At 36.6% G+C, this 15,354-nt stretch overlaps 1 protein-coding gene across 1 annotated transcript in view; it reads left to right on the top strand.

Moving 5' to 3' along the window:
• Nucleotides 1-15,354, top strand: part of F9 (coagulation factor IX) — a 30,753-nt gene that overhangs the window by 6,249 nt on the left and 9,150 nt on the right. Inside the window, exons 4-6 of the mRNA XM_074064250.1 lie at nt 2,311-2,424; nt 12,074-12,202; nt 14,266-14,471. Of these exons, the coding sequence (XP_073920351.1) occupies nt 2,311-2,424; nt 12,074-12,202; nt 14,266-14,471 (449 nt within the window). The remainder of the gene's footprint in view (nt 1-2,310; nt 2,425-12,073; nt 12,203-14,265; nt 14,472-15,354) is intronic.

Below are 15,354 nucleotides of genomic sequence, written 5' to 3'. Positions count from 1 at the left end.
ATGGATCAATGTCGACGTTTCCAAAACCAGTATTCCACGACACCTTCATTGCTTACCTCACCCCCCACCACACACAAACACACACACACACACACACACACACACACACACACACACATCTGAGCTCCAAGAGCATATTTTGAAGTTGGGCCCTGACTTCTAGGTCACACAGGTGCAATATGTACATATCTTGGATAGATACCTAGGGAGCATCAGGGTGTGCTTCTGTCCCTGCTTCTTTGTAAAAGAAACCAGCTCCACACCTCTTTTCACTTGAAGCTGAGATTCCTAAGGATCACAAAAGTTGTTTATGTTACATCTCACATACAGCAGAGACCCAAGCTCCTTGACCTTGTCCTATTCCTTACCATTAGTTCACCATGCAAAGAGCCTGGTTAAAGAAGAATCATCACTCAGCCAAATTAACTAGCATCTGTCAGACACTGTACAGAATGAAGTTTAAGAAGCTGTTTTCACATTTAACCCTCACACCATCCTTGTAAACAAAGCATTATGAGTTCCATTTTGCAGAAAAGGAAACTGAGGCTTAAGAAGGTTAAGGGATTTGCCAAAGTCACTCAGCTGGGCAGTCACATAGCTCAGAAGAGATCCACATTCTCTGCTTCCCAAGCATGCTTTCACTATCAGACCTCATGGCCTTCAAATCTAAATGCTGTTATTCCTTAAAAGGAACCAATAGTTTTAAACAGGAATCTCTCACTGGGCAAGGTCTTGTCTCTTGTTGTCTTTAATTCCTGCCTAGCTATGGCTTTGTCTTGGTACACAGTACACAGAGACACAAACCCAAAGAAGGACTAAATGTGGGATAAAATGACACTCATTTTAAAGATATGTCTCAGCAAATGAGTTCCTGTGTATCTGGCTGCAAGCCCAGACCCTTTCAGTGAAACATCCTAAATAATTCAGATTTGTTAGTGTATAATATAAAGTGCAAATGTAGCTCATTTTTAGACCAGTTTTGAACATCAATAATAATAAACCAGAGATAACGTGTTTTGTTGTCATAGAATTGGAACAAATCGAAATATCTGTGCAAAAGCACATTGGATCAAGGGGCAGAGGGGACAAGGTCTAATTGTTACAGCAAGCTGATTTTCCAGAGAGAGACTATTTCTGATAAAGGGATATTATTAGTTTCTTTGACAGTGGAACCTGGACACAGCCTTCTGTCAGAAAGGAAGGAGAAGGGGCAGACATCTATACACTAGATGTCAGGGAATTTTGCTATATAAAGTATGACTAATAATTAGAAATTTCTATGTCCCCCTTTCTCTTTCTTTGATTCTTATTGTCATCTTTATCTCTCTTACTCTTTTCTTCCCTATATATTGAGTCTTGCTGATAAAGCTCAGATTTTTTTCTTCAGGGTTATTTTTCTTCGCTCAAAGTGCATACCACTCTCCCTTCTGGTTGTATGGATCCTCTTCTCCTCAAACTTCCTTAGAAGTAGGAATTGGGAAGAAAACTAAGAAATCAAATTTAAAGGTTCCGTTCTCATCATGACCCTTCCCCTCTTGCCTATTTCTTCCTCTTGTTTTCTTACTATCAGTGTCTTCAAAGAGAAACTCTGTAAATGTAGAAACTTCAGAAAAGGTAGAATGGAAACAGTCAATCTATACAGCATATTGTAGGATGTTCTTAAATTCCTTGTGATATATATTGAATGTTGTTTCTCACTTGGAACCTAATTTGTAGACAGTAAACTCTCTTTAAGCCATAACAGATGCTTCTGGCATCTTTCCTACTGTCTTGAACCCTTACTTCATATCATACTTAGATGTTATAAAAGACAGTACAAGGAAGTAGGTGCATTTTCTCCATGCTTAGCCACCCTTCCTTGAGTTGGAGCATCATTTATTGTCTCTCTCCACAAGACCTGCACAAAAGCAGGCCTTTGTGTGACATACAGATGATATTTGTTGAAGTGATTTTGATTTGATTTCTGCTATCATTCCATAAGGAAGAATTGAAAATCCTTCTCACTCTGCTGATACAGTACATTTCCATACAAAGATATTCTTCTCCCTCTTCCTTGGATTGCATTAACTATACACATGCCTTCCTCAGGGCAGTTTCCTAGGGCAGTGTTAGCTTGAAAACCTTTGCTGGGGTAACTGTTAGAAACTCAGGAAAACAGGAGCATCACTTATCTATCAGCAGCTGAATTCCAAGTCAGTAGTTCTGCTCTGACCTTAAAATCAGACTCCCAGCCTCATAAGTCTATGCAAAGGAGGACTGAACATTTTAAGCAATTCATGTGATAATTCAATTTCTTAACCTGTCTTAAAGATGGAGATCAGTGTGAGTCCAATCCATGTTTAAATGGTGGCAGTTGTAAGGATGATATTAATTCCTATGAATGTTGGTGTCGACTTGGATTTGAAGGAAAGAACTGTGAATTAGGTAAGTAACTACTTTTATTCATAGTTCAAAGTTTCCTTTAGAAACCAGATGAAACCAGAGAATGTAATATGTATGTATTATGAGCTTATAAATATCCACTTCATCTGTACTCACAGTTTTTAGGGTATGAATTCAAGAAATGATATTAAGAGCAATAATAACACTTAGTAGCTAATGTTAAGTGGTCATGTTGTTCCATTCACTTTACTTATTAGGCCTTAATAAAGCCTTATGTGTTCAATGCCACTATTATCCCCATTCTATGCACATGAGTAAACTTTAGCTCCAACAGTTCAAAATTGGAGGTAAAAATGGTTGAGCTTATTTTGACCAAAACCAAAGCTTACAATGACTATACTCAAAACTCAAAAAAAAACTGAACCCATAAAATTGTTTGAACTGGTGACTAAATTGCTATCACCCTAGACAATGGAAGTCAATAACATAACAACTTTTGTTCTCATAAGCTAGAATATTTTTTGAGTTTTTAGTAATTGGAGCAGTAGACTCCAAAGTCCTTACCTGCTTGATTATTTCCTCTGGATGCAATATGACTGATATTGTGAATGTGAAAATTCCACAGTGCTAAGAAGGGTCTATCTACTCTGAAACTCTAGAATAATAGAGATGTAATCCTAGGAAAAGTATTTAACACCCTAGGCTACATTACTAAGTATAAAGAATAGAAAATTATCAGAACACTGTTAAGGCATTATAGCCATCCATCCGACAGATGAAAGGGCATGAAATGAGAAGAAATGTAGCAGCTGCACTTCTTCTACTGAGAAAGGGAAAAAAGTCACCTTCATGTTCAGAAATCCTTTCAGTACTGAGAGGAAATTCATTGATCATCTTCCTTTGAGATCTAAAAGATTTTAGAAGAAAAGGAAAAGTTGACAGGGCAAAAAGCATTTAAAGAGAAGAAAAGAGTGAATTCAGGTAGGTAAACTAATATACCTGGGTTGGACTTCTAATATATTAGGTTTCTCAGTGTGGGGACAAACCAATGCCTGGATTACCCTTCCTGTGAGTGTGTTCGTTGGTTCATTATCTCTGAAGTGCTATTTTCATCTGAAAGTTTATAATTTCAAATTCAGATTTACCTAGGTAAATTTGATTCTGCTGTTGTAGAATTATACAGAAATCTTTGGAGTAGTTACTTATTACCAGCTTAAATAATGTAACTATTGGGAATGAATAATTCAGTTGGTTCCAGTTACAACTGCAGGGTACAATGTAGTAAACTATTGAAAACAAATGTCTTGTCTAGTTTTAAAATACAGATGTTTTAAAAAGGAAGAAGAGAATAGCCTTGGGGAATGTAAATATAAGCACAAAATTTCTATAACAGGGTACTTACTATATATGTGAGATTATAACCCACAGAGAAAAAGTGCTAAGCCTACAACAGGCACCCTTTCAATATTTCCAGGTTCCCACATTTCTGTTTGGTCAAGGTTCCACAGCTGTACTACAGCCATCATCACACTTGGCCTCTAGGGTGTATTGATCCCACCCAACCAATCTGATCAAGAGTTAGAAAAATCTTTTCAGCCCAGTTAGTTCAGAAACAAAATGGGAATTGTCTCAGAATGCTCTTTATCTCAGGCACTAGAGGAAAGCAACAACAGAGCATATAAAAACTCCCATTTAAGCTTATTGCCTCAAGCTGAACTAAGAGCTAATCTCAAAAGCCACTAGATTGCACAGTTTATACAGTAACTGGGCCCCAAGTTTCATGCCTTACACTGTCTTGGAAAAAGAAATGATATTTCCATTGTTAAGACCTTTAGTTTTCTTTTTCCCCTGTTCATCAGGATCTTCATAAGATTAAGAGAGATGTAAACATTCAGGGCATGCTTTCTAGTTAGAATAGTAACAATTAATTGGATATTGAGTCCTTGACTAGAATAAAGATATCTGTATGTCCTCAGCTGCATGTCAAATCCAAATCTCCTTCTGCTAGATCAGGCCTATAAGAATTTGGTTGTCCTTGTCCCTTCTGAAGAATACACAGAAGCATATCCCCATGATAAGATAGGATAGAAAGAAAAATAACACAAACACAGAAATATTCTTTTTGCATTTTTTGCAGCACATCACAAATAATACTGTCTTATTTATTGTGGAGTTTTGTGGTAGGGAAAATGTTGGATTTACCAGATTACCAACACATTTTGGGGTAAATTTGCTAATGAGAGCAATTTTTGTTCGAGATTTGGTTGGCAAATCAGTGGACATATCAGGCAAAGTGTAGGCAGGGTAAAGGAAACAAAATATGTTCAATTTTCTAAGTAGGCATGAAAGGAATTAAGAATAGTGTTTGTGTTAGCATGCAGGGAGAAGAATGGATGCTTTAAGAAATTCAGATATTGTAGACTCTGAGATCTCAGGACCTGGGAGAACTCATGCCTAACATAGTGTGTGCCATCTAAGTGTTCAATAGTTGATGAATGAGATACATTCTGGCTGTTTCTTAGGTCCTGCTCTACTGACCTCTCCCCTGCAATTCATTGTGCTATTATTCTATTTCTAGAATACCAAGCTTTTTACCTGGGGGTGGGGAAAGGTAAAAGACTACTGATGAGACAGCAATATTTCTCACATGCACAAACCAAGCCAGAGATCAAGAGCAGCAATAACATGCTGGACCATAAATGACAATGACAAATGAGGACAATGATCAAGAGGTTTGGTTACTTAGCCAAGGACACCGAACCAGAATTGGGAAAATCACACCAAGTTTACTCATTCCCATCATACATGACCTGGGCAAAACCAGGCTGCTTTCACCACCTGCCTGTGTTAACTTATCACAATCTCATATTGACTGTACACTTTCTACAGGTGGTATTTGATTTGGCTGAACACTTTAGTATTGCTTTGTAGCAACAATATGATAGCAAGTAACATGAAAAGAGCCAAACATGTTATCACCATTCATGAGGAGAAAGGTCCCAAAGAATAAGCAAATCAAAAAGGACCAAGTGCCATCTTTCTGAATCATAAACTTAGTGGATTATTAGTAGCAATAATTAAAACTCAGGCTGATTCTTTTGTTCACCTGATAGCAGTTGATTTGCCTCCCCTTCCTGAAGTATTAGTAAGGACTATGAACTGATTATTACATTAGTCTATGGTAGCATATCTGAAACAGAATTTTAAAATTTAGATTTGTCACTTAAAATTATGCTAAGCATGATAATATATGCCTGTAATCACAGCACTCAAGAGGTAGAGGCAGAAGGATCACTTGTGAGGCTAACCTAGGCTACATAGTGAGCTTCAGGACAGCCTGGGCTACATAGCAAGATACTGCCTCAAATAAACACAAACCCCTATACATACACATCATATATATGACATGTACATATCATATACACAGGTTTATATGTATATACACATATATATCACATATATGATGTTATTTTATACCTATTGGTTTAATGTGATTATATATATATATATATATATATGATAGCCTCCCAAACTGTATATAGCAATGCATTCCCCCATAACAAAGAGCCTGTTAACATAAGCCTATTTATTCAGGTGGAGAATCCTAGGAGGCAAAAGTAAGGGGCAAGAGAGTGAGGTGGTGAGTAAAGGAGAATGAGTTGGTAAACTACTGCAACTGATTGCCTGATCTCCTGGGGTTGTCTGTAAGAAGTCAAATGAACTGATATAAGGATAGTCCACCTGAGAGGCAAGAACAGGTGAAGTTCAGAAGTTTAGTCTATAGCACATTAACCCCCTATATTTCCCAGTTAGGTATGTTTGGGCACCCAGAGAGTCATATGACATCTCATGCCCTAACATTAACAGGGAAACTCCAAGACAAGAGATGAAAGGCACATAGTACAGATGTGAGTCAAGGCAAATCAAGTCTGCACTTGTGTGAGGTCAGTTGAAGTTCATGTAGATCTGATCACCACAGTACTAGAAAAAGACACAGGTGGGGCCAAGAGGAATGAAGGCAGTGCATAGGAGGTATCTAATACAGTCACTCATTTTTAAACTTTCAATGTAATAACTGCACTGACAACTGAGCATTTCTTTGGAAAGTTGTACTGTGGTTGAGCATGCAGGTAAACGGAAGGTGTCTTTACATTCATATTTTTCCTGTGCTGCTCTAGAGACAGAAGTAGGACCAAGGGCAGAGCCTGTTTCTCTTAACTCAGCAGGACTCAGTCATCAAACCCTGAACCTTGCTACTTCCTGTTATGGAGATTACATAAGAGAAACAAAGGGAGAACACAGTAATTAAAAAATGCCAAATAAGATGGCACCAATAATCCAACGACATCAAGAATCAAAATTAATGAAAATTGGACTTGCTAATCTTAATGACAAATTTCAGTTTGGAGTTAAAAATCTAATTGCATACTGTTGACAAAAGAAATACTTAAAATTATGCTAGGAGGCTAAAATAAAGGTATGTAAAATGAATTATCAGGTAAATGCTAACAAAAAGAAAGTGGCAAAGCAATCTTCGTATCAGACAAAAAAGAATCCAAAATTAAAAGGTTTACCAAGACAAAGAAAGATATTTTATATTAATAAGGGAGACTGCATAGGAGAATAAAGAAAATGTGGGCTACTGAAATGCTTAGCATTGTCAACATATGATGTCTCTAGCATTTGACTCCCATAAAGGACCCTATCTCATTTTCTTATGTCTGATACATATCCACCTCAGCCAGGTTCAAGTTGCTTTTAAGCTCTTATGGACTTCCTAGCACTACAATTTCTAGGGCTCTCCAGATTCTCCTTCTGGAGGTAACTTGTTAAATTGTCTAGCTTTGGAAGCCAAGCAACTTCTAGAATAACTAAGCAAGAGAGACTATAGTTCAGTACAGAGAGATAGTATCTACATGAAATTATGGAACTGCTGTTGTCTTTCTTGCTCATCGAAAGAAATAAATTTTTTAAAAATGAAACTTTCAGAAAAATGATATAGAAAACCAAGGCACCTAAACAATAAGAATAAATAGATATACATAGAAAGGCTGCTATATGGGGGGAGAAGAGGTAAAGGAGAATGATAGAGGAGGTGAATTCAACTATGGTATATTGTAAGAACTTTTGTAAATGTCACAATGTACTTCCAGTACAGCAATAATAAAACTATTTTAATTATAAAAAAGAAAGGCTGCTAGATACAGAGCCAGCATACAATAATAGTGTGTGTCTATATACCAGCAAAGATTAGAAAATAAGTGTTTCACCATTCCCTCTAAAACCAGGAATGAGACAAGGATGCCCACTATCTCCACTCTTACTCAACGTAGTACTGGAATTCCTAGCCAGAGAAATTAGGCAAGAAGAAGGAATAAAGGAATACAAATAGGTAAAGAAACTGTTAAAAATATCCCTATTTGCAGACAATATGATCCTATACCTTAAAGACCCAAAAAACTCTACTCAAAAGCTCCTAGACAACATTAACAGCTATAGCAAGGTAGCAGGATATAAAATCAACATAGAAAAATCATTAGCATTTCTATACACTAATAATGAACAAACTGAGAAAGAATATATGAAAACAATTCCATTTACAATAGCCTCAAAATAAATCAAATACCTAGGTGTAAACTTAACAAAGGATGTGAAAGACCTCTACAAGGAAAACTATAAACTTCTGAAGAAAGAGATTAAGGAAGACTATAGAAAGTGGAGAGATCACCCATGCTCATGGATTGGTAGAATCAACATAGTAAAAATGTCTATACTCCCAAAAGTAATCTACATGTTTAATGCAATTCCCATCAAAATCCCAATGACATTCATCAAGGAGATTGAAAAATCTACCGTTAAATTTATTTGGAAACACAAGAGGCCAAGAATAGCCAAGGCAAGACTCAGTAAAAAGAACAATACTGGAAGTATCACAATACCCGACTCCAAATTATATTACAAAGCAATAACAATAAAAACAGCATAGTACTGGCACAAAAACAGACATGAAGACCAGTGGAACAGAATAGAGGACCCAGATATGAAGCCACACAACTATAACCAACTTATCTTTGACAAAGGCGCTAAAAATATACGATGGAGAAAAGACAGCCTCTTCAACAAAAACTGTTGGGAAAACTGATCAGCAATCTGCAAGAAACTGAAACTAGATCCATGTATATCACCCTATATCAATATTAACTCAAAATGGATCAAGGATCTTAATATCAGACCCCAAACTCTAAAGTTGGTACAGGAAAGAGTAAGAAATACTTTGGAACTAATAGGTATAGGCAAGGACTTTCTCAGTGGAACCCCAGCAGCTCAGCAACTAAGAGATAGCATAAATAAATGGGACTTCATAAAACTAAAAAGCTTCTACTCAACAAAGGAAATGGTCTCTAAACTGAAGAGACCACCCACAGAGTGGGAGAAAATATTTGCCAGCTACACATCAGACAAAGGACTGATAACCAGAATATGCAGGGAACTCAAAAAACTAAATTCTCCCAAAATTAATGAACCAGGAGCTAATACAGAAACCTTAAAGCAACAGAGGTTATCATGAGAAGGGGATCAGTAACCAGGACAAAGATCAGTTAGAGATGAATCAACATGGGCCATAACACGTGTACACGAAAGCAATGCTAGGAATATTTCTGTATAGCTATCCTCAACTCAACTAGCAAAAACACTTTGTCTTCCTTATTAGGCTTGTCTCTTTTCTTCAACAAAACTAGTGATAAAGGCAGAACAAGACCTGCCTGGAACTGAGGAGGGAAGGAGGTAGAGGGTGGGGGAGGGGGGCAGGGGGGAGAAATGACCCAAACAATGTATGCACATGTGAATAAAAGAATAAAAGTAAATAAATAAATAAATTTAAAAAATAAATTTAAAAAAAAGAAATGGGCAAATGAACTAAACAGAACTTTCTCAAAAGAAGAAAGTCAAATGGCTAAAAAACACATGAACAAATGCTCACCATCTCTAGCCAAAAAGGAAATGCAAATTAAAACCACACTAAGATTCCACCTCACCCATGTTAGAATAGCCATCATTAGCAACACCACTAACAACAGGTGTTGGCGAGGATGCGGCGGGGAAAAAGGAAGCCTCTTACACTGCTGGTGGGAATGCAAACTAGTAAAACCACTCTGGAAAAAAATCTGGAGGCTTCTTAAAAATCTAAACATAGATCTACCATATGATCCAGCAATACCACTCTTGGGGATGTACCAAAAGAATGTGACGCAAGTTACTCCAGAGGTACTTGCACACCCATGTTTATTGCAGCACTATTCACAATAGCCAAGTTATAGAAACAGCCAAGATGCCCCACTACTGACAAATGGATTAAGAAAATGTGGTATTTATACACAATGGAATTTTATGCAGCCATGAAGAAGAATGAAATCCTATCATTCGCAAGTAAATGGATGGAACTGGAGAACATCATTTTGAGCGAGGTTAGCCTGGCCCAAAAGACCAAAAATCATATGTTCTCCCTCATATGCATACATTAGATCAAGGGTAAACACAACTTGGGACTGGACTCTGATCACACGATAAAGCGAGAGCACACAAGGGAGATATGAGGATAGGTAAAACACCCAAAAAACTAGATAGCATTTGTTGCCCTCAATGCAGAAAAACTTAAGCAGATACTTTAAAGTGACAGAGGCCAATAGGAGAAGGGGACCAGGAACTAGAGAAAAGGTTAGTTTGAGAAGAATTAATTTAGAAGGTAACACACATGTACAGGAAAGCAATGTAAGTCAATTCCCTGTATAGATATCCTTATCTTAACTAGCAAAAATCCTTAGTCCTTCCTATTATTGCTTATACTCTCTCTTCAACAAAATCAGAGATAAGGGCAAAACAGTTTCTGCGTGGTAGCGAGGGGGGTTGGGGGGGAGAGGGAGGGGGTTGGAGGGAAGGGAGAGGGAGGAGAAATGACCCAAACATTGTATGCACATATGAATAAAAGAAAAAGAAAATAAGTGTTTCAATACAATCAAAATTAAATTCTTAGGAATAAAAAGAAATGTGCAAGAACTCTACAAAAAACTTATGAAACACTACTGAGAAAAATTTAAAAAGTTGTTTGTAAATAAATAAATAGATAGGCTATGTTTATAGACTAATGGATATAATATAGTAAGTATGTCAATTTTCTCATAATGGAGCCAATGAATTACCAATCAAAATCCACAAAAGGCATTTATGTGGAGGCTAGGATTGACAAGCTAAGTTTCAAATGTAGCTACATAAAAATGCAAAGGGTTAAGGATAGTCAAGACAATTTTGAAGAATAATAAAATTAGAATCTTTACACTACCAATGTTAAAACTTATATAGAAATATTAGTTAAGATAGTGTGGTATTGCCACAAGAGTAGATAAGTAGATCAATGTAACACAATTAGAAATTCCAAAGACCTACACATGCATGTGTAGAGACTTAACTTATGAAAGAGGTACCACTGCAGTGGAGTAGGGAGCGATCAATGTTTGCAATAAGTAGTGATGGGTCAATTATATATTCATATGGGAAAATGCATGTGTATTTTCCCTCTCTTCTACTATGTACCATAATCAAATCCAAGAAGACCAAAAATGTAAATATGAACTATAAAACAATGAAGTTTTATATCCATGACCTTGGGATAAGCAAAAATCTCTTAAGCAGAATACAAAAAGTGCTCTCTACAAAGGATGAGATTGATGAATTGAGCTATTAAAACTAAGAATTTATTCGATCTGGGAGCCCATGGCTCATGCTACTTGGGAGGCTGAGATTGGGAGGATCTTGGTTCAAGACCAGCCTAAGTAAATATTTCACAAGACACCGCCTCTAAAATAACCAGGAGTGAAAGTGTGGTTCAAGGAATAGAGCACCTTCTTTGCAAGCATGAAGCTCTGGGTTCAAACTCCAGTCCCACCAAAAAAAAAATGTTCATTACAACATTGTACATCAGAACAAAAAAATGGAACCAACATACATTTTCATTAATAGTAGAATGGATGATAAAAGTTATAATATTAATACAATGGAAAAATACACAGCAATGTGAGCAGACTACTGCTATACCAAACTACATAGATGAATCTCACAGACAGAATGTTAAATGAAGACACAGAAAAGTAACAGAAGAGTACATATCATTACTTTCTATTTATATGAATTTCATGAGCTAGTGAAAATGTCCAGATAAGTGTAAGAAGATAAGAAGTCCAGATAAGTGTAACCTTTGAATAGGAGGAAGGATAGAGTGATTGGGAGGGAGCATTATGAGTGTTTTGGGGGTTTGATAATGTCTTATATATTGATCTGTGCAGTGATAAATCAGTTGACTTTACTTTGTAAAAACTCATGTAAAAGTTGCATATGCGTTTCTGCATTTGTATTACACTTCAATAAACAGTTTTTTTTATTTCAGCCCATGGTTTAGTGAAAGTAGAATATTTGATCATTTAGTTTTACATCAATTCAAAATATTGTTCCCAAAATATTTATGGCTTATTGAGAATTTTATTTTACCTTTCTTTCTACTCTTAGCTCAAGGCTCCCAAGCTTCTCACCTTTAATGCTCTCAGCTTATATCTGATCCATACATGAGTCAGTAGTTCCATGTACTTTTTAGAAATATATGCCAAATGCTGGTTTTGCTGTTAATCTTGCTTTCTTTCAGATGCAACATGCAACATTAAGAACGGCAGATGCAAGCAGTTTTGCAAAAGGGGTGCTGATAACAAGGTGATTTGTTCCTGTACTGAGGGATACCAGCTTGCAGAAAACCAAAAGTCCTGTGAACCAGCAGGTCAAAATCTAAATAAGTTTTCAAGAGAAAATATATTTGAACCTTTAGCATTTTAACTTCCTATTTTTAATCCTTACTTCTATCGATGTCCTTTTGAAGTCAAACAAAAGATCAGTAGTTTGAATTGAACGAATTAATTTTCCAAATTGTAATATCATTTTTTCTGTATCTAATTATCTATAGCCTGAATTCTTTTCTATGTCCAATTTTTTCTCTGACTTTTATATCACAAAGCAATAGATTTGTGTGATCTCTGAATGCAGTATTTGTGATTCATTATATAAAATTAATGTGATAATATAGTAATGTACCATACAAGAGATATAAATAATTGACTGAGTAATAGTTTTCTAGTAAAAGATGGTGAATTGTAAGCTTAAGTTTATCAGGGCCTGGATAGTTTACTCCAAGAAAGCTATTTCCTGGCTTTGCGTCACAAGCTGTTTCCACACTTGCTGTCAGAATGGTTCCAGCAACAACTGTTTAAGTTCTACTAGACTGACCAGCAGTCTCTACAGTAATGGACAAAGCAATGTTTCTCAGACGTATAGACCATTCCATCATGTTGACAGCTGATTGGTGTATTAAGAACTTCTACATTCCACACTCATATTACTCTCTGCTGAAGAAAAAAGCAGTAAAAACTTTGATTTGAAAAAATTAGGCTAAGCACGATCAATTATATTTGAAAAATGATGAGTACTTTTGAAGCAAACTAGATACAATTTCTTCTGCATTTCCAAATCCTGATATTTTATTAAATTGGTACAGTAAATCATGCACTATTCTTCTGTTACTGGGTTCGGTACCTATCTCAGTAATGCACCAGGCAGAGGAAATTAAAGAAAGGACTAGAATCCAGGAGTATACATGCTGCAAGTAAAATAAAGAGCTCCAGGGCCTGCTTGCCTATCTTTCTGTCTGGTTCTTCACATACATAACTTTTACAGAGAGCCTACCTTGGGAGGAGTGTGTATATGTGTGTGCACACACATGTGTATGTGTGTATTTAACTTTAAAAATCTAATTTTTAGTGTAGACAGACAGCATAGTAGCTAAACCCTTACAACCCCTCTATGTTTGAAGACAAAAAAAGAGTTGAGAACCACCTCCAACTATTAAGAGTTATATTTGAATATAGCTTTGGTTTTAGCAGAATAAGTAGGCCAAACTTAAAATAAGCTTTTCTGCCTTTTCAAAGATAATGGTCCCTTTTTTTCTGGCCATTGATTGTGTTTATTTATGCATACGTATTTTGAACTAATTTCCTGTTTTCTCAACTGCATGCCTCCTTCATGATACTTTGCTATATAAATGTCTGTTATAAGGAACACGGCTAGGAGGAAAGTGAAAAATGAAAATGAAGTGTGAGGTAACTTTGTTTGACTATATAAATTTCTATTCTGGTAGTCCTCACTGTATCCTTAGATGATTTTTTTTAAGAAATAAATCAACCCAAGGGAAAAAAGGTGGTCAGGTCCCAGATAAATACAACCATGATAATCATATTAGTAACTTATTTGGTTAATTTTTGACACCCAGGTAATTGAATCACCACGATCCCTCCTCCACAAATAACTAAAAAATCCACCTTGAAATCTAGAGGGTATTCTAGTCTACAAAAGAAATCCTGTTAGTGACAAGCACCAGAAGTCCCATTTACCTAATTCTAAAGTGAGTTATAAGAAACCAATCACAAGATTTCCATTCAGGGATGGCACTTGAAAGTAAGACTTTAATAAAGAAACCAAACAGAAAGTCATTTGACTCTATAAAGGCTTAACAAATTTGATTCCAGAACACCTATTTTATTTCCATGAAGATGATGAATTCCTGAAAAAAAAAATTCTTCCCATGAAGGCTCTGAAAAGTTCCATGAAAATAATGCAACTGACCTTTTAGTTTGAGACTGTATTCTTTGATTAGATTTTTTAAAAAATATTGGTGGGTCTGCTTCTCAGAAGTGACAGGGATGGGCCTCATTCTCAAGTTTTGTAATGCTTGTTCCATTTATCAATAAGAAATGTGAGAATACTAAGGGTTTTTTTTTTCTATTTTTGTAGTGCCATTTCCATGTGGAAGAGTTTCTGTTCCACACACTTCTACGAAGCTTACCCGTGCTGAAACTATTTTTCCTAATATGGACTATGAAAATTCTACTGATGATGAAACCATTTTGGAAAACATCACTCAAAGTAACCAATCATTTAATGACTTCACTCGGGTTGTTGGTGGAGAAAACGCCAAACCAGGTCAATTCCCCTGGCAGGTACTCTATACTGATAGTGTGTCAAAACTGCAGCTCAGCTGGCAAAAAGACAGGCCAGGTGAGAAACTGAGACTAAGATACTAGAAAGATCTATGGGGGTGAAAGAAGTATTTAGGTAAGTTCCACCACTAAGCAACACAAGAAAGCCTGTCGGTATCTGGTGAAAGAGATATCCAAGGACAGCTACCACATGAGGTCAAGAATTTAGCACCAAGGAGAGAACACAGGAGGATTCCAGGCAAGCAACTGGTCAGCACTAGGGAGGTCTGGAAGTACGGTCACAGGTACTGGGGTTCAGGGTACTACTTCAGCTTCAACCCCTGGGAAAACTGGTGATAGAAAGTCTCTAGGCCCAGAGAAACTGTATTATCTTGAAGGGAGAAAAAAAAAAGAACTTATGTGGAAAGCATTAAGGCAAGAACTAGGTTCCTGGAATGAGCGTATGATATAGGGGCTTCGTCTACTGCCATGGTTCTTGTTGTTAGCTAATCAGTATCACCTAGGAATTTGTTAGGACTGCAATCTTGCACTTCAAGCCTACTGCATCAGAATCACTAAGGGATGGGGCCCAGCAATCTGTGGTCAAACAAGTACTACAGGTGATTCTGATGTACACTACAGTTTGAAAAACATTCAGCCAAAGGAAACAAACTTATAACAGAAGCCAGCTTTCAAAACACCAAACAATGAACTCAACCTACGCTAGTTCTCCAAGTGTGCTCTGCAGATAACCTACAGAATTACCTGTGTACATTTTTAATGTAACAACAGCAAAGAGATTTGTAGATTTATAGCAAAACCTGGGTTGTAACTATGCCTACAGCTAAAGCCTCAGTGATTCCATTTATGAAAAGGACTAGGTCACCTCCTCCCACCTCAAGGT

Source organism: Castor canadensis, chromosome X (assembly GCF_047511655.1).
Source record: "Castor canadensis chromosome X, mCasCan1.hap1v2, whole genome shotgun sequence".
In the NCBI taxonomy this organism is placed as follows: Eukaryota; Metazoa; Chordata; class Mammalia; order Rodentia; family Castoridae; genus Castor; species Castor canadensis.
This window is presented reverse-complemented; position numbering and strand designations above follow the sequence as displayed.